This window comes from Pan troglodytes, chromosome 4, assembly GCF_028858775.2.
Source record: "Pan troglodytes isolate AG18354 chromosome 4, NHGRI_mPanTro3-v2.0_pri, whole genome shotgun sequence".
NCBI lineage: Eukaryota > Metazoa > Chordata > Mammalia > Primates > Hominidae > Pan > Pan troglodytes.
Window position 1 is genome coordinate 110,994,977 of NC_072402.2, and position 22,500 is coordinate 111,017,476.

General features: G+C 42.5%; 1 protein-coding gene across 4 annotated transcripts in view; it reads right to left on the reverse strand.

Annotated features, from left to right (window-relative positions):
* Positions 1–22,500, reverse strand: part of MCC (MCC regulator of WNT signaling pathway) — a 463,570-nt gene that overhangs the window by 252,384 nt on the left and 188,686 nt on the right. For 2 of the 4 annotated variants that reach the window (XM_063810574.1, XM_016953638.4), the window contains exon 1: positions 19,888–20,544. The exons of the other annotated variants lie outside the window; for them this stretch is intronic. In XM_063810574.1, coding sequence (XP_063666644.1) covers positions 19,888–19,944 — 57 coding nt within the window. In that variant the 5' untranslated portion in view covers positions 19,945–20,544. Of the gene's footprint in view, positions 1–19,887; positions 20,545–22,500 lie in introns of those variants that run through there. 4 annotated transcript variants of the gene reach the window in all.

Below are 22,500 nucleotides of genomic sequence, written 5' to 3' on the forward strand. Positions count from 1 at the left end.
ATAGGTTAAAAAGCATTATGCTCTGTTCCTGTCTCCTTCCTTCATCTCCCAAGTCTGCCCACTATGTTACACCCCTAATTGCACTCCTAATTATGGGCTCCTCTCAGGATTTATGTGTATGACTGACATTCAGGGAAAGAGAGGGCTTCGCCTCTGCACAGAAAAACGCTGGCTTCTCCAGCACATACAAACAGGTAAACATTGTATACCCAACATGTGTATGAAGCAGGATAGGGGACCTCCAGAAGCTCACCAAGAGTGCCACACAGGGGATTTACTTCAGTCACGCCATCAGACAGTACCACTTCCTGTGATAGCTTCAATGCTTGTAATAATGTGTGGTAGCAATTACAGTGGAGCATAAATCAGATCTGGGTGTTAGAAACTTCTTGGTCCCTTCTTCTAAATGATGTGTTTTAGCAAACCAACTTCCCCCTAGGAAAGGGGGAAACCAATAGGGAAGCATTTGTACTAAGGTGAGATCATTTAATTTTGACTAAAGATACTTTTGTTTTGTTTTGTTTGAGATGGAGTTTCGTTCTTGTTGCCCAGGCTGGAGTGCAGAGGCACAATCTTGGCTCACTGCAACCACTGCCTCCCGGGTTCAAATGATCCTCCTGCCACAGCCTCCCGAGTAGCTGGGATTACAGGTGCATGCCACCAACCCGGCTAATTTTTGTATTTTTTAGTGGAGATGGGGTTTCACCATGTTGGCCAGGCTGGTCTTGAACTCCTGACCTTTAGTGGTCCGACCGCCTTAGTCTCCCAAAGTGCCAGGATTACAGGTGTGAGCCACCACCCCCATCCTAAAGATATTTTGAAGGTTAACAGAATTGAGGCCAGACTAGCATTTTGGAAGCTATTTCCCATCATTCAAAGGGACAAGTTTCTATTACAATCCTTTGGTGGGTCTAATACTGGGTGGGCTATGGAATCACTAAGTATAAATGTTTTCATCATCCAAGTTCCCACAATCAACTCTTTCTATTTTCATAAATACTCATTTCTGAATGAATGTTATACCTTATGCTTGAGAAAATGTTTGCACTGAATGACATTTCTGGCTAGGAAGCCAGGCTCTGACACCTCCTGCACCATGCCTAGATTCCCAGCTTGGCTTTCAGCATGCCAGTGAAGTGGGGGCAGAGAAAAACAAGGCCAGCTTGCAAATGCTTCACTCACACAGCTTGTGGCCTTCCCTTTACTTCCTGAAAGCCACAAAAACCTAAGACCATCCTAGCAACCAAAGCCTCCAGCCAGTCCATCGCGCGGGTGGGCCACTGGATTAATGAGCTCCTTAAAGGAAAAAACAAAAACACCCTGAAGCTACAAGTAGCCCCTCCTCCATTGTGCTACAAAAATAGTAACTCTGACTCTAAGAGCTAAATTGATTATATGACACAGTTTGCCAAACCAGTAGGTAAAATGTTGCTCTAGATTAGCATTTTGGTCGGATATAGTTTAAACAAAAATTAAACTTTTAACAGTACACCTGTAGTTAGCAACACAGTTCAATTTAGGAACTTCTCAGTAATAATTTTGTCATTATTTATAGGAAGTCACCATTAAAACACAGAAACACTAGCAATGCGTAATTGTAGCAATTTTGGGCCAGAAAATAAAATTCAGCTACCTCTGTGATTAAAAAGGGCTCCACTAGGCCCCAGGGATTAAGCTTCCTACATTAGATTGGTTCACAGACTTTGCAAAACAGATTAATACTAGGCTCATGCAGAGACAGGTATAGCCCGCCCTCCATATCCGTGGATTCTACCAACCATAGATCAAAAATTTCAGGAAAAATAAGAATACAAATAAAGAAACAAGACAGTATAACAACTATTTACATAGCATTCACACTGTATTAGCTATTATAAGTAACTAGAGATGATTTGAAGTATACAGGAGGATGCGCATAACTTATATGCAAATACTACACCCTTTTATATATATAAAGGACTTTAACATCTACAGATTTTGGTGTAGCGGGAGGTCCTGGAACCAATTCCCCCTGAACACCAAGGGAGGCTGTATATGTAAAAGAGTCATAGGTTATTAAATGTTCAAGTGAAATTCCCTTTTTACAAAACATTCTAAAATTGGTTTCACTTGTTTTTTTTTTTTTTTTTTTAAGCAGGCCAACCCCGACTCCCATCCCATACCCATGGATGGGCTGTCAAAGGTCACAGGTGGCAAGAATCTCAAGGCCACAGTGGCCACATTGATTCTGGCCCCAAAGGGTAACCAGTGTGGGAACTGCACAGCAGCCCATGCTGGCTCCCCAAGCTGCTGCCTTCCTCCTTGTCCCACACGCCTCCCCTGACTCCCTCCAGACACCCTGGCAGCACTCCTTCACCATTGTAAAGGCATTCTTAAATAAGCAACAGGCTGGAGACTGAGTACGCAGGCCTGGGTAGAACAACAGATGGTCCTAATTTATTATAGCTATGTGTTTGGTTTTTTTAAACTGAACTTTATAGTCTTTGGATTATTTTACAAAGACCACCCTGGGGCATCAAGGTACCCTTGTTTTTTCTTCTTTAACGTCAGACACCAATTCTGCACAATACACTGCTCAGTTTCCTCATTTACTCTATTTTCCCTCTCTTCTCCCCCACTTTACTTCCTTTGATCTGCCCTAAAGATATTAGAAAACACAAAGTTATGTAGATGTGCTTATAACGAACACAGATTGAAAACCTACATACTTATTCAGTCGTTAACTGTATATTATGATATATAAGATGGACTATCAGAGTTATTAAAAATCAAGTTGTTTGTTTTTTGAGACAGGGTCTGGCTCTGTTGCCCAGGCTGGAGTGCAGTGGTGCAATCTCGGCTCACTGGGGCCTTGACTTTCCAGGCTCAAGTGATCCTCCCACTTCAGCTTCCCGAGTGGCTGGGCCTATGTGTACTCGTCACCACACCCAACTAATTTTTCTTCTTATTTTTTTTTTTTGTAGAGATGGTCTCACTGTGTTACCGAGGCTGGTCTACACTCCTAGGCTCAAGTGATTCCCCCCACCTCAGGCTTCCAAATTGCTGGAATTACAGGTGTGAGCCATTGCACCTGGCCAAAAGGAATCAAGTTTTTAAAAAGAAGCTATATCAAGGAAGACTTGAAAAAAATGCAGAATATGATTCTTTAAAACTCAAGTATGATCCCTTTAAAGAAATCTTTATAACTAAAGACATACCGGCCAGGCATGGTGGCTCACACCTGTAATCCCAGCACTTTGGGAGGCCTAGGCAGGCGGATCACCTGAGGTCAGGAGTTCAAGACCAGCCTGGCCAACATGGTGAAACCCCATCTCTACTAAAAAAAAAAACAAAAAACAAAAACACAAACAAAAAAAAACAGACAGACATCATGGCGGGCACCTGTAATCCCAGCTACTCGGGAGGCTGAGGCAGGAGAATCGCTTGAACCCAGGAGGCAGAGGTTGCAGTGAGCCGAGATTGTGCCACTGCACTCCAGCCTGGGTGACAGAGTGAGACTCCATCTCAAAAAAAAAAACAAAACACCAAAATGTTACCTGATAGTAAAATACAAAATTTTTTGTTTACTCATTTATTTCCCAAGTTTTGTATGAATATGCACTATTTTTATGATCATGCCTGCATACTCCTTACTCTTTACCCTGCCCTTTCTGTAAGGAGTCCAAGGTGGAAATGCTCATGTGATGTGAACTAATTAAATTTTTCTTAAAAACAATTTTAAAAACCATGACTTAAAAAGCACGGTCTGCTTTAGTTATAATGGCAGATTCTGAACTATACACACGTGTATTATATATACATAAAATGCTAGAAGACAGACTATGGTCCTTTCATCTGCATTTGAGTACAAACAGTACCAAATGGTTACTTCATACCACTCTTTATTTATGTGGTATATGCGATATTGGCATCTACTGTGGAGAGACTGGAATAAACTATATGTCTACATCACCCATCAGCCATCTGCATTGTGAGTGAACAGCCATGAAGACCAAAGATGCCCAAATCCTGACCTGTCTCTGAGCCTTATTATCCAACAGTCTACTGCACATTTCCACTTAGATGACCAGCAGGCATCTCAAACTCAGAATGCCCAAATCTAGACTCATCATTCCTCACAAACTGGATTTTACTATGAGATCTCCAGTCTCACCTATCAGCAGAATCCCCTCAGAAACCTGGGCATTATTCCCAATGCCTGTCCTTCCCTGCAACCTACCAAGCCATCTTCCAGCTCCAACAGCCATGACTACATGGTCTGAGAAAGGAGTAGCATTATGCAAACAGCAGGGACTTCAGGAATCAAACCCTAATTGAAACCTGGCCCTGCCGTCTACCAGACCTGTGACCTTGGACAAGATCCTTAACCTGTCTGAGCTTCTGTTCTCTCACATCAAACGCCCCTAAAGACAGGATCTGTCTCATGGGACCATGGCATACTTTAAATGAAGGCCATTCACTAGAAAGTGAATGCTGAGGGTCAGGCACTATTAGGCACTATACAGGTACTAGGGTCAATGGTGAGTAACAGCCATTGTGGTACGAAATACCAAGTCCTCAGGCCTTTACAGTGTATTAACTGCTACAATGCGAACTACCCAATGCAATGGGGAACACAGGAGAGGAGATGGAACCTAGACCGGGGTGGCAACATCAGAAACAGTTTTCCAAGGTAACTAACATTTAAACTAAGTCCTGTATGATGAGCAGGAGGTAGACAAGCAAAGTTTAAGGATGTGGATAGTATACCAGTGGAGGAATAGCAAATGTGAAGTTGTGAAGTCCAGAGACAACCAGGCACCTTGAAGGTGCTGAAATCAGCGGTGTTGGCTGGAGGATAGAATGTGAGCGACCTGGCCAGAGATATAGGTGGAGTGATCAACAGGGTATATGGGGCTGGGTACCTCGAAATGAAGGGTTCTGGGCAGGGAAATGACCAAACAAATGCTTTCAAAGTGCTTAGCACAGCTGAATGCTCTTCTTGAAACCTTTAATAACTGCCTTCATTCTCACCACCATATAGTCTGGTTTATGCTGTCCAGAAATTTACAAATCAAGTGTCTCTTTTTGTAAGCTGGCCTTTTCCAATTATTAACATGTTAGAGTATTTTTAAAAAGCAATTTTAAAATTTTTCTATGTCGTTGGTATATTAAAGGCAAGAATATAAAGGGAAAAGCCCATGAGTCTTTAGCTGGGGTTTTTGATAGTCAGATGTGCAATGAAAAGGTTAACTTCTTTTCTGAGTCATAAACCTCAGAACTCTCCACACAACTGATCTCGGTAACTTCCCAATTCCAATTGCTGTGTTAAGTAGCACTTATAAGACACTACATCAGCCTCATCATTTCACGACATGGTGTGCTCCAGTTTCCCACCCAACCCACATAAGCACCAATGTTCAATGCTCAGAGTCACCCGAAGCATTGCAGGCTGATTGCTTTGATGAAAACTTAATTCTACCACTGAGGAATATTACAGTGTCATATTGTGAATGAAATTCATCCAGTAACCCAGACCTCATTGGAATACCTTATTAACTCTATATAGTAATCTATGAACACTGACATTAAAAAAAAATTAGTAAAATGAATTTAAAACTCTTTCATTTCTACTGGATTAAGAATCATTCACCCCAGAAAAGCAATTAACATATTTGTCTCTTGCAAATGAATATCGGAGCTTAACTGCATGGACTTCCTATCTTTGTAAGAAAGGATGTCTTTTTGCATGTAGAACACAATTATAGATAAAATTATCCCCCAAGCCCCATCTTCTAATACTATTCATTTTTAATTTGGAAAGAAACCTTGACAAGTCCAGATGCATTAGGTTACCATTCTCACAAGCTCTTATGAATTTTTAGAATAATCAGAGTATCAATGGACAATATAAATTTAACAATACTAATTTGTAACAGGATGCTTTGAATATCAGAATTATTACTGTGCATCACTAAACAGTTTTGTTGTATTAAAGGCAATATGTTTTAAAAAGTATAGATGTAGCTTTTGAAATGCATAAAGGGAATACTTGCAAAATGAAATTGAAGTAATTCTGTACCATATTGCTTCACTAGAAGTATTTCAACAAAATAATATGGTATTGCCATTCTTCACATTTATCATTTCTTAACACAATCTGCAACAATTCCAGCTCCTGGAGCTACTCCCATCATCCCAGGACTACAACTTGCTTCCATTCGGCCTCCACACTGATCTCTTCTCTTCCTGAGAGAGGACACCCAGAGCCAAGTTCAGATACTCTCATGTAATCTGGCTGGAAACAAAGCTCTCCAACCCCAGTTGTACTGGGTGGGCCCCTGGGGCTCAGTGTTTGCCTTCAGAAGTAGATAGAGGCGAGCAGTAGCCCAGATCCTTTTTCATGGAAAGGGAACCTGGGAGTGGTGGGTTCCAGGGGCTCAGAACGCTGGTTGATATAAAAGTAGTTGCCCTATGTGTACCTTTTCTATCTATCTCCTAGTACTATTTCACTTATTTTCATTATTCTTTATTATCATGTATTCTGTCAAGCACACTGCAAGAATGTAGGGTATGTTCTGATAAGAAAGCATTTCTCCAGCCACCAGCCACTCTCACCAGCTAAGGTGCTGAGACAGAGACATAGGTGAACACACTGTATTATAGAATTCTAAGTCGTAAGTCAGAGAGGTGAGGAGTGTTGCCAGACTTCATGGGGTACTTGGCACTCACCAGGAGTTGAGAAAGGCCTTCCAGAGAAGGTGACATGTTGAGTCTAGAAGATGAGTTGGTGTCACCAGATGGAGAAACGTCATCACAGGAAGAAGGGGCAGTATGAGCTTTGTTTTGAGAGGGCAGGAGGGAGGAGGAGGAAGAATACTGACTACAAGAAGATTTTGTATTGCACAAGACCTGTGCTTCTCCTTTTACCTGTTGGATATTCAGACCTCCAACCTAGGTTGGAGGCAACAGCTTAGAGGTGGCAGTCAAAGCCATGGGAATGGAAACCACCACCATAAGAGAGTCCATGGAGATGACCCAGCCATGGAAGTCCAAGGGGTCCAAAGCTCCACAACCAAGTGGGAGGTGGAAGAGCCTAGAGCTTAGGTTTAGGGCTTCTTCAGTTCCCTTCCCATTGCCCTCATGGTATATGCTGGTCAGCAAATGACCAAACTGCTTAACAACTTCAAAACACTGGCAGGAATATTCTACCACTTCCTCCTTTTGACCATTAGCCAAAACCTCAATAAAGTATCAGAGGCTTTAAAAAACTCCTTGCAAATAAAAAAGGTAGCTATAAATGAAACACGTGGCCTTCGTTGCTATGGGGGATATTCCAAATCCTCTCAAACCTCCAGCCATCATTGCTGCTTCAAAGCAATGCTCTCACCAGTGCTTCTGTAACCTTCTTCCAGTTAACCAATTGCAACTCGTACAGTAATTCACAAAGTGTGCATCACTGATAAAACTTCTACAGTAATTCACAAAGTGTGCATCACTGATAAAATCTTTACAGTAATTCACAAAGTGTGCATCACTGATAAAACCTTATCTCCAGGAAAGAATGGTCATGCACCACATGAACATGGTCTGTTTCTCTGCAGTGCATCCTTATTCTGGACACAGGCAGTGACCACAATGCCACCTCTCTCCCATGACCTCAAACATGATGGTCATCCAAAGGTTACTGGGCACAAGAGGGATTGAAAACAATAAACCTGGGACAAAATTACGGCAAAAGTAATAAAAATTTAAAAGGAATTAGTATTGCCACTTGTTAGCTTATTAACATTCTGGCTCCGTGAATCCAGAAAAGAAAATACCCAGTATTCTGACTTGACACTATTTGGATAAACATTTTCCCAGGCAATGAGCTTTTGGCATTAAGGTAGAGAAAGAAAAAAACAACAGCAGGCAGTGAGACTCTCAGCATTCCTGCATATTGTTTTCATGACATATTGGTCTACACTTAAGAATTTCTCTTAAATGATTTGAGTGCTCACAAATATAGCTACTAATGCTTCTAAGGAACTTCTACTCTACTTGGCATCTTCAGCAAGTAGGCCCTATAGTAGCAAAATATAATAATAATATAGCAGCAAGAACTGGCAATTACTATGTATTTACTAGGCACTGTGATAATCACTATATGGGTTATGTCACTGGCCTTCACAACATTTATCTAGGGAAAATACTTTTATTATCACTACTTTATAACAGGGAATGTGCAGCCCAGAAAAGCAATCTTCCCTGCATCACCTAGCTAGGAAGTGGCAGGGCTATGATTTCAGAGTCTATAACTTTAGAAAAAAATAGTTTTACAGACAAAGAAACTGAAGTGACTTGACCCAGTGAAGTTAGCAGAGAAGGTGCCAAAAAACAGAGGCCTTTCCTAGTCATTCAACTTAGTATCCTGACCCCAATATGTCATCACTGCTAGCTGGGGATGTTTTAATGCCAAATAAAGAAGACGCTCCATCTTTGACACTCAGGGAATTAAAGGGTTTGAAGGCAGCTTTATCAGCATCAGACACTTTCTTCAGCAGTAATTACATGTGTGTCCAGACAGCATTTTCATAAGCAGTTCAGATGCCCAAAATGAGAAACAGTTTTGGAAGTCGCTCTATCAATCCTACCAAAAGGCATACTGACTTCTGCTCCCTGCTTCCATCAGATTATGCCAAAAGAGAGCCTTCCTGGGCTTGGGCAGAGCCCATTTATTTTCTGTGGAGAGGCTATTCACTCTTGGGCTGTATTTTATACTCACTTTCACTCCTACTGAAAATACCAAGGCGTGAGTACTGTGCAAAGCCCCAATATGGAGAAAATAAAAAATGGACAAAGGAGAAGAGGACTAAGGGGTTGATAATCCAGAATATGCAAAGAAACTCTGTAACTCAACATCAACAAAAGCCAAACCAGATTTAAAAATAGGTTAAGGACTTGAACAGATATTTTTCCAAAGAAAATGTATAAATAGCCAATAAACATGTGAAGAGATGCTCAACATCACTAACCATTAGGGAAATGCAAATCAAAACCACAATGAGATACCACTTCACAGCCATCAGGATAGCTACAATCAAAAATATAAAAATTTTTAAAAAGAAACGGAAAAGAACAAGTGTTATCAAGGATGCTGAGAAATTTTAAAGAAAGGAGAGGCTTGACCAATCACTCCCTGTCAACATACAGCAGCTAGCAAACCAGCCAAAGAGTAAGCTCATCTCATTATTCCCCCCCAAAAAAAGAAAGGCGTATTGTCCCTGCTAGGCTCCAACAATCTTTGTCAATAAAAGCCTGTTGAGAGCAATTACAACACACCCTAAAACCACAGTTAAAGCTAAAAATAAATTCTTATTACTAATTGCAGTTGATCATTGAACAACACTGGTTTGAACTGCTAATGTCTGATCCACTTACATGTGTAAACTTAGCTTCTGCCACCTGGGACAGCAAGATCAAACCTCCCTCTTCCTCCTCTTCAGCCTACTCTACATGAAGACGATGAGGATGAAGACCTTTATGATGATCCACTGCATGAATAATCAATATATTTTCTCTTCCTTATGATTTTCTTAATAACATTTTCTTTCCTCCAGCTTACTTTTGGACTATGGTATATAATACATGTATCATATAAAATGTGTTAATTGACTTATGTTATCAGTAAGTCTTCTGGTCAACAGTAGGCTATCAGCAATTATGTTTTTGAGGAGTCTAAAGTTATGCACAGCCTGGGTGACTGGCAAAATCCCATCTCTACAGAAAATACAAAAAGTAGCCGGATGTCTTGGCATGTGCCTCTAGTCCCAGCTACTTGGGAGGCTGAGGTGGGACGATCACTTGAGCCCAGTGGGTAGAGGCTGCAGACTGCATTACTGTACTCCAGCCTGCAAAATGGAATTCTACTGCAGGGGTGGCAGGTTGGTGTTTCTATGCCAGCATGGTTTAAGGGTCAACTGTATTTTGATAGTGTGATCTGTAATAATGTTGTATCTAGATATGATTTACTGAAGAATTAAACTTTCTCCTTTTAAAATAATTACAGAATATTCCAAAACACATACCTTAATGTAAATATCCTGTAATATAGAAATAGAGGAAGTTGAGGTAGAGGAGAAAAAAATATCCCTGGGAATTAGAAACATAAAATCTCAGTACTACATTTCCCCTTTTGCCACTAGCAAGCCTTCTTCAGGCCTCAGTTTCTTTATCAGTCATGCAAATGGTTAGGACAAGTTATCGCTTAAGTCAAATATATGCTTAATAGCACCACCCAATAGAAGCACTTCCTTTGTCTGATTCCATGTTTGCCAGGCAATTTTCTGGTCATAATCTGACTGCCAAGTAGTTTTTCAATAGGAAATAAGTGTCAGCATTCCAGTCTCCTTGCAGTTATATTTGTTATAAATCAATAAATTGATATTAAAGTTCATAAAAATAAAGTCTGATTCTAAATAGTTGAAGGAAATGGGTCCATGTGACAGTGGAAGGTAGTTTTCAATTTTTCTAATTCAAAACCCACCTATATTATACAACATCAGCATCCATCAATACTGAACCATCAATCAAGGGAAAGCAATTTTCAAATCATTCTTGGCCAGTGTCCATGCCACTCATTTTTTTAAACCATTCCTTTTTAGGGGAAAATGAATTCACATACTCTGAAGATGTCAAAAAAATAATTACAGTGTATTTTTATGGTACATAATAATTACTTTTGACGACAGAAAATGATACAGTTTGAAAGTTTGGGAATATACACAGGCTCTCAAAGGCGGGAAGCCAAAGGAGAGGCATCTGACGATGGATCACTCTGCCCTCTTCTGAAAATACCTTCTTTAACTGGCTTTCAGAACACAACTTTCCAGGCCTTTTCTTTGCTAATTCCTCCTCTTCCCTACATCTCCCCCTGCCTACCCCGCCCCCCACCCCCACAAAATATGAAAAGAATAAGAAAGTAAAACAAATTCAGGCCTGCGCTCGAAACTCTCCAGGGAGATCCAGACACTCTTCCAGGGCTTATGAAGCCCTAGGTGATCTGGCCAGAACTGTTTTCTTGGACCTCATCTCCTTCCACTCTCCCCCTGCTCACTCTGCTCCCAGTCATTGCTGCCTTGCCACTCCTGAAGCATAGCAAGAGTGCCCTGGGCTCTGCACCTTGGCCCTCACTCTTCCTTTCTGCCTGAAATGATTGTCCCCCATCTTCACATGACTGTGTCCCTCATTTCACAGACTCCCACAGTGAAGTCTTCCCTGATCACTCAAACAGCATCCCTCCCCATTTCCTTCCCTGAGAGTTTTTCCTTCACAGCACATATCACCACTGAACATTTGTGTACTGTCTATGTATCTGTGTAGGATGCATAGAACAGGGACTACATCAGTTTTGTTTGTTGCTGTATCCCCAGTCTTACAATAGCATCTGACATGTAGAAGGCACACAATATTTGTTGACTGAATATGTGAACGGTTACAAGATAATAAATTACAGTCAAAATGACCAAACTAAATTCCATCGAATGGGTACTTTAACCAAAATAGAAAAGAAGTTAATCCAACACATCTGTCACAGTAAAATGGCAACTGGGATTTGGTCCAAACAGCAACTTCAAAGACTGTTGATATCCTATCTACCACATATTGACTAGGTGCTGGCAATATAGTGATCAACTTTACTCTGTCTCTGCCTTCAAAGACCTCATGGTCTCCCCAAGGAGGCCAACTTGTAAGTATTCTGAACACACATAAGGGAAGGAACAACTAACCTGGAGACACCGGGGGCCGCTGGGAGAAGAGCAAGAAGACTCTAAGAGTGCTGTGTGTTCTATGGACAAGTTCACACAACCCACAGGAAAACAGGAACAAGGAATTACTCCCACTCTCACCACATAACCAGTCAGAGGCCTCCATTCCTTTTCTAACTGCAAGGCAATCTTTTCCCTAGTTGGCATTCTTCCTTTGACAACTGCTTCAGTATTTCTCACAACCCCAGCTGAAGTTAACTGACATGCGCACACACATTGAGGTTTCATGAAACTTTCTGTTCTCAAATAATCACACACCATAGACTTTGGTTTAAGATGCATTTCCACCTCTGGCCCCATAAGTCCTATGCGCGTTCCAGGCACTGATCAAATCTCATGACAAGGGATCTGCTCAAAATATTCCACCAACCAAAACATCAGGCAGCCTTCACCACACAAATTTCCCAGTTCAATGGGCTTTTTTATTGCTTATTTACAAAGTTAACAAACTCAACATATGGTTTTTGGTATGGCAATTGGAATTAATAGCTGCTAACTACAGAATTTTTTTCCCTAAAAGACTTTCTCAAGGTTTAAGGTCTTTGCTGAATTTAAGAAATATCTTGAAAGATTCATACATGCAAAGTGCTTTACAACCTTATTCACTCCTGTGGCAATGAAAACCCTTGAAAAGGTTTCCTCTTTCCTCTCTGTACCAATTTTGGCTGTTTCTAGTCAACAAGAGAAAAAGGACATTCGCTAGAAAGACAGGGTATCTCTGTAGTTCCAGTAAATATTTACTCTATAAATTGAACTTCTGTTTATCTGTGTAATCCACATTACTTGCTTTTTTCTTTTTTTCACCCCCAAGAGTGAAAGATATCACTGTTGGGAATCCGGGCAGATATATGGGGGAGGAAAGAGGGTTCAAAAAAATAATTACATACAATTTATCTCTGCTATGACATCCTCTCACCAATGTAAATAATCCAAGTCCTAACTAATATCTATCAATTCTTGCTGTCTTCTTTGGCTTGTCTGATTTTATAACCTTGCCAACACAAACCCCTCTCTCAGAATCTAGAGATGGCTTAAAATATAATTTTCATTTTCGGTAATTTGATTCCCTGGATCAAAAACTAACTTTGAAATCTTCATCAACAACTTCTTTTTTTTGAGACAGAGTCTCGCTCTGTCGCCCAGGCTGGAGTGCTGTGGTGCGATCTCGGCTCACTACAACCTCCACCTCCTGGGTTCAAGCGATTCTCTGCTCAGCCTCCCGAGTAGCTGGGATTACAAGTGCCCACCACCATGCCCGGCTAACTTTTGTATTTTTAGTAGAGACAGAGTTTCACCATCTTGGCCAGGCTGGTCTTGAACTCCTGACCTCGTGATCCACCTGCCTCAGCCTCCCAAAGTGCTGGGATTACAGGCATGAGCCACCACACCGAGCCCATCAACAGCTTCTTAATTTTGCTATAAATGCAGGTTTGATCTTCCAATTGCAGCCCCACCTGGGAGAAAGCCTTCCTCATGACTTGCATTGGGTAAATCAGCTAGGCAGCTATTACAACTGCACACTTGACTTTATTTCCTGAGTATCACCATGACATTCCCTACTCTACATAAGTGTGCCCACTCACTCAGGGTTCTGGCATCTCCAATTGGTAGCAACTACCTCTAAGGTGCTTCCTTAAGATAAGAAGTCTTGGGACTTAAAAGCTTCCCAATTGGTCAAAGCACTTCCTCAGAATAAAGCTTCTCTCCCTGCTTCCAGGTCTGTGGCCATCCCAGTTCTGATCACCTACCTGGTCTTTGAGTAACTTCTCTGTTCATATCACATGTTCTCCTTTTTCTTGTCTTCCACCTGGTTCCAGCCAAACGAACCATCTCTGTGGCTGGATCTACTGCACCTTATCCACCACGTTTGACTCAGGACCTCAATGTCATGTTCAGCATGTGCCTCTGCAAGACCTGGCTGTCAGCCGCTGCCTTGCCATGCAGCCGTGGCCACTAACTTCACTGGGCCCCTTTGGCTTTCTCCCCAAGCCTCGGCACTCTGCAGCCCCACAGTGATTTGGCCAACTGTAGAAGGAACTTAAAGCCCTGCCTGCAGGGGTGGGAAAGCCCTAATTCTTAAGATATTTAACGCTTTATTCTTCTCTTTCTGGCACCTCAAGTATTGTAACATCAATCTCTGAGATGCCTCTGAATACACAGGTAGTGGGTCACAGGTTGTAATATTCCACCTTCCTTGCAGTGAAAAAAAATAGAAGTCTCTCTCCCAACCCCCACTGAATGAGGATCACAACTATTCCTTATCGACGAATCTGCTTTTAGGGCTCTGGAAAGTCAATGCTTTGAATTCCTCCACCACTTGGAGGCTATGGCAGTGACTATATCCCTTTACTCTAATCATATCATTTCATTTTTATCAAAATATCTGGGTATTGCATAGGGATTACAATACAAATCAAGTTAAACAGGCTTATTAAAATAGAATACTCCCTCCTTGGAACATGTGATCAAAAGCTGAGGGCAGTAACAGAAGCTAATGAAAGCAATTAATGTACACATGGATTCCTCTGAGTGTGCTCTGGAGAAAGACTACCTGGGCACAAATCTTGACTCCACCTTTTACAGTCTGTGTAGTTTCGATATGCTTTTCCCCCTTCTTATGCCGTAATTTCTAAACCTGTAACATGGGAATAACAGAAGGCACCTCAGAGTTTTAGACAAGCATGTCAATATCTGGGAAGTGCTTAGAAAATGTGATTCAGAGTTATTATAAACCACAAAATGAATAGCTATAAAGCAAAACAAAACAAAAAACTAAAAACCATTGCCAGGCATTGGGAATTAAGAAGTCAGGGTTTTAAGGTAGGTGCGGTGGTTCACGCCTACAATCCCAACACTTTGGGAGGCTGAGGTAGATGGATCACAAGGTCAGGAGCTCAAGACCAGCCTGACCAACACGGTGAAACTCTGTCTCTACTAAAAATACAAAAATTAGCTGGGAGTGGCAGCACGTGCCTGTAATCCCAGCTACTCAGGAGGCTGAGGCAGGAGAATTGCTTGAACCCGGGAGGCAGGTTGCAGTGAGCCGAGATTGCGCCACTGCACTCTAGCCTGGGTAACACAGCGAGGCTCCATCTCAAAAAAAAAAAAAAAGAAAAGAAAAAAGAAAGAAGTCAGAGTTTTGAACAAGGCTCTGTCATTTTGTGGCTTCTGGAGTGGGTTTAAATTGGTTGCAAATTCTTTGTGACACCCCTCTTGGAGAGGTGTTTTCTACTTACTTCTTTAACCTTAATCTAGGCTGGGAAAACAGCTGTTTTGACCAACAGAACACACAGAAATGATCCTGTGCCCGTTTCACTTCCATATTTTAAGAGAACAGGCACCTTTACCTCCTCTTTCTCGGAACCCAGCTGCCATGCTGAGAGGAAGCCCAAGCCACATAGGGATGCCCATGTTGAAGAGAATTGAGCTGATCTCCCAATTCACAGGCAACATTAGTTTGCCATTCATATGATTAAGCCATCTTGGAAGTAGATCCTCTTGCTCTAGTCACTGACACAAGTCTTCCCCCTGAACTCTGCCCAAACTGCAAATCCATGAGTAAATAAGATGGTTATTTTCAGCCTCTAAATTTTGGAGCAGTTTGTTGGATTCTGCACCAGGTCTTGACCCTGCTCTTCTTACGCTTATGCTAATGCTATGGCTAAGACAGACATTCAACAGCTCATTACAACGACGTGTGATTTTCTAAAGGCAGAGGAGTATAAAGAGGCAAAAAAGGGTGTGTGAATACTAGGTGATCTTTCAGGCCCCTTCCAATGCTGATATTTTATAATTAATTTGATGATGAAGAACAGCACAGCTGCGAGATGGCCACTTGGAGAGAGTCACACAAGATAATCTAGGTAGAGAACAACTTTCTTCTATACAATTCTCCTTCTTAATTAGAGCATCAACGAAGAGGTGGCATTTCAGGAGTTACTCAACACGCAAATGGTGAAAGCATGGAGAGTTGCCTCTATGGCCTAATTCAGAAGTGGAATGATCTGATACAAAATGATTTGAATGAAGATCTAAGAAGAAAGTAAGGGAAATATGATTTCCAGGGGCATCCAATGTTTCCAAGTAAATAGTGATGCAGAATTTTGTCTGTCCATTGTTTAAATGATGTTTAAAAGGCAAAGAGTTTAAGTTGATTGCTTTGTACAAATTCTTTGAGTAAGAATATTTTTTCATCTCCAGAGGTTATGATTGCCAAGGGAGAAATTTTTTAAAAATAAATTTTTATTTTTGTACATAAATAGGCAACTGTCTACCAGACAACCAGATCAAGCAGACAACTACTCTCCAAGAATAAGTAAAGTCAAGTTTTACCCTAATATTGCTAAACCTTAAGATATCTTCCTTCCAGATACCTGGGATTATTTAACAAGATTAAACTACATACTGGCCCCACAAATTTAACCAAGACCAATAGAGCTAACTGCTGATCTAAAAGTCACGACCACGAAGAATATGCCAGAGCTGTCCCTTGGCAGATTTCGGGAGAATTTAATGCTGCTTAAAGTGTGGCCATTCGGCTCCTTGATCATGGGGGAGAGAGGTTGAATTCAAACATTTAGTTTTTGCAATGCTTTTGATTTGCCTGATGTTGAAGTCCTTCCTTAATCTCAATTTAAAAAAAAAAAAAATCCCTTCAAATCTTTATGACAGGAACAGCTATAGCCAAGAAAAAAGAACAAATCACTAGTTTATCCGTCTACATTTTCCTTTTGTATTTCTGTTGTTACTGCTATGAATTCCTTTGCTTTCAAAAAAACGTTCAGACTTGACATAAGCCATTTATGGTCAATAAATACATAAAAATATGTTTGAATGTTCATAGAGGCAATTTTACTATCTGCTGTAATCAACTCAGGATCTTAAATGGCTATTGTTCAAACTAAAGATACAAAAGGAACACACTCATGAATTTCCTGTTTTCCATTTTGAAGTACACATGCAAAACACCTCATGCCCAACACCCATCCCTAGGTCTCCTAATTGTGTATCCCTCGCACACAAATCCCTCCTATCTCCCTAGTATCCAAGCATTCCTGGAGTACTAGGTGCAGAGGCCAACACCTCAGTGGTTGACCAAAGCTTGCTGCTGTCACTAACAGGATCAGCAGATTACAACCAGAAATTGATTAAACTCACTCTCTAGTTCAGGATGTTACAGAGTCAGTGTCAACATTACTGTCAAAGAGTCAATGACTTCTGTGGCTAGGGGACCCTTACAGAAGGAGTAAGCCCGCAAGTCAACACCAATGAGAGCCATTTTGTTTATGATACCCAGGATAATGGCAGGTCTTTTCAGAGTTCTTCCTGCCCCTGAAATGCCTAGTAAACATCAGGCTGAAACTGACCCCACAGTGACCTCTAGACAGCATTGAGGCTCCTGGGCAATCACAGAGATGGCACTGAAGGGGCCCTGAGGGGTTTTATTAGCTCTGCTTCCAGGTGAGGAGGAGGACTCAACCATCAAAAGTGAATGGCAACTTTGCCCTACAAGATATTAAGCGAAAACTCGTGTTTAAGAGAAAAATGACAGGGAATAGAAACACCAAAGATCTAATGTGAGGAATACAAACGAATTGTATTTGAATCTATGGATACTGCTCTGTGGATATTAGAAAAATGGTAAATACTAAAGTTATTGCCCATGTTAAATTGAACTGAGATTTAGGGTCCACAAGGTATGAAGCACACACTCTCTTGCCTTACAAATTATCTTTACACATATTCTAATTTAAAATATGTACAAGCCGAGGCAGGCGGATCTCTTTAGGCCAGGAGTTTGAGACTAGCCTGGCCAACATAGCGAAACCTCTTCTCTACTAAAACTATAAAAAAATTAGCTGGGCGTAGTGGCACATGCCTGTAATTCCAGCTACTCGGGAGACTGAGGTAAGAGAATCGCTTGAACCCGGGAGGCAGAGGTTGCAGTGAGCCGAGATTGCACCACTGCACTCCAGCATGGGTGACAGAGTGAGACTCTGTCTCCAAAAAATAAATAAATAAATAAAAATTAAAAAAATTAGTGCAAAAAGTAAAAATAACTACCATTCAACCTGCAGGATAACTAACATTGATTGGAAAGAGGTACAACTAAATCATGGAACCTAAAACTGGCTCGAAAGCAAGCAAAAAATGAATGAGCAGACACCGATGAGAAGAAAAGAACATCTGGTAAAGGATATAGCTGAGGAAGGAACTTATTTCCTTAGGAACAATATTATGTCATATACTGCTCAAATAGTTTTCCAGCCAACGCAGGGACTACAAAGCACTCTCAACTCTTTCATTTGCCTACAAGCTTTATAGGGATTACTTAGGGAGTGGATACAACTAGGCAAAAAAAATGGGTAATTTTATGTGGCACCTGAGTGTCACATTCTCTGCTCACCCAATGTGCTCAAGGACGTGCCAATAGGACGAAAGTCAATTCACATCTCTTCCTTCACTCAGGGTTCTAGACCCCCTCCTCCTAAGTCTGCGATTCATTTAAACAAAGGTTACTGGACAGCACTCTGCTGCATAGAAACATCGTGAAGGGCCTGGCAAAGAGTCTCTGCAAAAGAAATGCCTTCAGTTTTGGGGTTTTCAATGACCTTAGAAGATCACCAAAGGCTTCTCCTGAAACAGGGTTAGTGATGGAGCAGGGCCCTGGGTTCTAGTTCAGATTTGAGACCGTTAATTATAAAATTGGCAAAAGTCACTTAAATCCTCATGCCTCCTCCCTCACCTCCATTTTTAAGTTCTCACTCTCAGCATTTCTTGAGTCTTCTACATCACAGGGGCAACAGCCGTTAAGGATTAGCAAATGCTCTACTTCATTCAGCCAGCACCTCAAAATGCTATTTCAAACCGGAGCAGGAACAGCACAGCAGCAGCATGACACTTAAGAACACCAGGCAGGGCCCAATAGCATTCACCAGCCCGACGGCAGACCTCCTAGGTTTCCCCCAACCCCATTTAATCCCCCCTCTTTCCCATCACCAGGTGTTCCCTCACACACACCCCCCCAGGGGCTCCATCCCTCCATTTTTCCCTTCACCATTGGTAGTCTGACATCACCATTATCTGCCTTCCGGCTGCTTTTACACTGTTTTCCTTTTCTTCCTCTTTCCTCTCTTCAGCCATACTCAAGAAACACGGACTACTTATGCTACTTTTGCCCCCATAAATGGCTCAGTGATGGTACCAAGAGGGAAACCGACAGACACCAAGCCTCTAGCTGTAGACACTAAGCACACAGACTTCCTCTTCTTTTCAGCACCCAGTTCTACGGGCTTCTCATCACTTTTCAGGTATTCAAAGCTTTGAGGGATGTGCCCGAAGCATCCCTAAAGTCATGAAAAAAGATGGCTTTGGGCATCTTACCGCTCACATATTTGCATAGTGTTTGATGTAGCTTTAATTTCAAAGCTGGTCTCAAACACTCAAGTGAATAGGTTACAGTGGGAGCCCAGGAATTGCAAATGCGCTTGCCTCAAAGACTCAGGAGTCCAGACCCGGGCAGGAAATAAAGTTCTAAAGCGGCTTTGAAGTGCTTTGTCCCCAGACCCCTCCCCAGCGCGGGTCATTCATCTCAGCCTAGGGAAGAGACCACCTTGCCTGAACGTAGCCAAACGCATCGCACGTGGGAGCCAAGTGGGAGATGAAATAATCCAATGCGTCCCCCTCACCACCACCACCCCCACCAAATTAGTTACCGTCGGCTTAAACTCATCGGGAATGTCCGTGTATTTTACCGATCAGGGAAATAAAATGGTGTATATAAATTAGTGGAAGCGGGTGGGAAGGAACAAGGGATGCAGACTGTCGTGAGTAAAACGCCTCGCGGCTTGGTGAGAGGTTGTTTCTTTTTTAAGCCACTCATTTCAGACTGAAATATCAAGCCAGTTCAGGTCATTTCCTGAGTAGCACTACAAGTTAAAACAAGATCCAGAAAATCTATTAATCTTCAATTGCGCTGCCTCCAGACTGGGAGCACAGGGGGATAGGGTGTAGGGCTGTCGGGAGGTCGAGGGGAGGGGGATTTGTGGAAAAGCAAACGCCCGAGAAACCCTAGCTCCCGACCTCAGCTGTTTCTTACCTCACTCAGCTCGGCCGAGGAGTCGTTTCCATATTTCATGGCAACTCCAGAATTCATGATGCACTTTTCAGAGCTGGGCTCTCAGTCCCCTAGGTCTCGGAGCTTAAGAGTTGGACTTCACAGGCTCAATATCCACTGCTTGGTCCCTTCTGCCACATTTTAGTCTAGACAGCCATTTTCACCCAGGACAGTTGCGAAGCGCAAACGGAGGATGCAGGCACTCTTAAAAGGAGCAGCCGTGGCTCGCGTTTCACGGACGAGCCATTGCTGCAGGAGGCTCGGTGGCGCGGCGCGCTCGCAGCTGCGGCAGCGGCGGAGCCCGCGCGGGGACCCTCCCGCGCGCACCCAGCGCCCCGTTCCGGGGCAGTGCCACCCTGGGCGCCGCCTCGCCACTCCTACGGTGCCTCGCCGCCCCCCATTACCAGGATGGAGGGCACCTCCCAGCACAAGCCGACACCCTAGAGGGCACCGGCGAGCTCCCGAAAAAACTAGGGCGGTGGGGCGAGGAAGATCCGCGCCTCGGATTCCAGAGAAGGAAAGAAAGCTAGAGGGAGCCGGAGCGGAGCTGCACTTCACGCCGAAGTTTCCCCTTCGAATCGTCTGGAGTTGTAAGTGGTTTCTGATTGAACACAGCTGTCTAGCTGCTGGCCACGGGGTGCGCGGAGGAGGCGGGGCTAGAGGGAGAAAAGGGTGGGGGCGAGTAGCCTGGAGGCCGAGCAGAGGAGACCGTGCTGGGAGAGCAGAGCAGGCATCCTTCCAGTTCTCTGCAATAGTAATTAAGGACCCGAGTCCAGGAGGGGGAGAAGAAACAGGAAAAGCCACCTGAATAATCGTGCAGGAAATTAAAAAAAAAGAAAAAGAAAAAGAAAAAAAAACTTCCCTCATAGGAGCCGCTTTCCATGATTTAATAAGGTCAAGACAAACCTAAACACTGTACATCAGACAGCACGGTGCACTTCTCACGGAACATTAAGATTTTACAAGGGTGCAGGGCAGTCATTTTCCCTAATCAGTCTAAAGTCAACGCCACGGGTGTAAATTCAATGTCAAACTCCCTCTGTCTGTCACTGGGGCAGAGTACATTTTCTGCATGTCCATAATGAAGATAGAGGCCCCATCCCTTGAAAGATGTCGATAGGCTCCCCAACTCCCATCCCTTGAAAGATGTCAGATAGGCTCCCCAACCCCCAGACCTTCCCTAATTGAGCGGAGGTAGAGTTGTATTTATGGAGTGTGGAGTATGATTCAGAAAAGATTCAAGGGGCTGTTATACCCAGTACACCCCTGGGATCTGAGCTCCCCTTCAACTTTGAGTTCCCAAGGTAAAACATCCTGTGTCTATTGGGAGAGAGATGAGATGGGGGAAGAGGGGAACTAGGATTTTTCTCTCCACAAAGTTAAAGTTCCAATGAATTTGAGATGCACAGAAAAATGTTCTGATGCTTCAAAACAGTAGGTCTGCGAGATTGCTTAAGAGACCTCATCAGTCTCTTTCTACACAATGGGGACAAAATGTCTCCATCCCCAATAACAGAACTTGGCATATCCTGAAGCCTTCTGTGAAAAAGCCATTGTATTGCCAACTTCCATGGTCTTTTTAAAAAATCATGTTTATTTTGCTCTTTAAGAAGGGGCAGAGTGCAACTATTTGCATATAACGTTTTACCCAACCCCCTTCTTGTTGAGTTCATTCATTGCCTGATGGAGGTGCTGCTGGGATTAGGAAGAGTTTGCTGCTCTTTCTAGAGCACTGGGTCCCAAGTTCTTGGGCACTGCCAAACTAGAGCACATTCTGCATGGGGAGGAGATGGGAAGCTACATTATTTAACTTATCTTTTCATTGAAATCTGTTGAAAACTGCATGCTTGAAGCTGGAAATGGTGGTGTATACATAACTGTGAAGAAGATTCAAGCACTGCCCCTGCCCTGAATGTGTTTATAGTCTTGTAAAACATGAACAGAAATGACAATTCTAGATAGAAAATGATACTTGCCATAAACACAGTACAAATGAGGAGCGACTGCAGTTCAGAGGAGGGAAATATGATTTTGGCTGGACAGGGTCTGGAGAGAAGATTCTGTGAAGGAATCTTAGAAGAGGCAGCATGTGAGTTGACCTGTGAAGAATGGCTGAGCCCAGCAGAGATGGGAAGTAAGGGGAAAGCGTTCCAGGCCACTGTGAGAGAAAGTACGGATGGAGACTGGAATGTGCAGAGCGGGCATGGGGATCACAGGCATTCCATTCTGGAGCATAAGCTGGGTGAGAAAGGGGGGTTGGTGTCAGACAGTGAACAGTTTTAAGTGCCATGTTAAAGAAATGGGCCTTCTCAATAGGCAATGGAGAGCCACTAAAGGTTTTTTAGCATAGAAATAATGGAGATCAGAGCTGTGCTTTTAGATATTCCAGTAGATTTAAATCACACTCATGAGTAACTAATATGAACTCAAATAGGCTAGTGTTGAATGTGATTCTGGTGTTTAAAGATACATATTTTTCATACGACTCTACCCCTAAAACCAAGCAGATGACTTCATCTGGTGTTCAACCAAAAGAAAAGTAATCTGTTCCAAAAGTGGAGGAAAAACTAGCAGTGTTGAACTTACTGAGAAGCA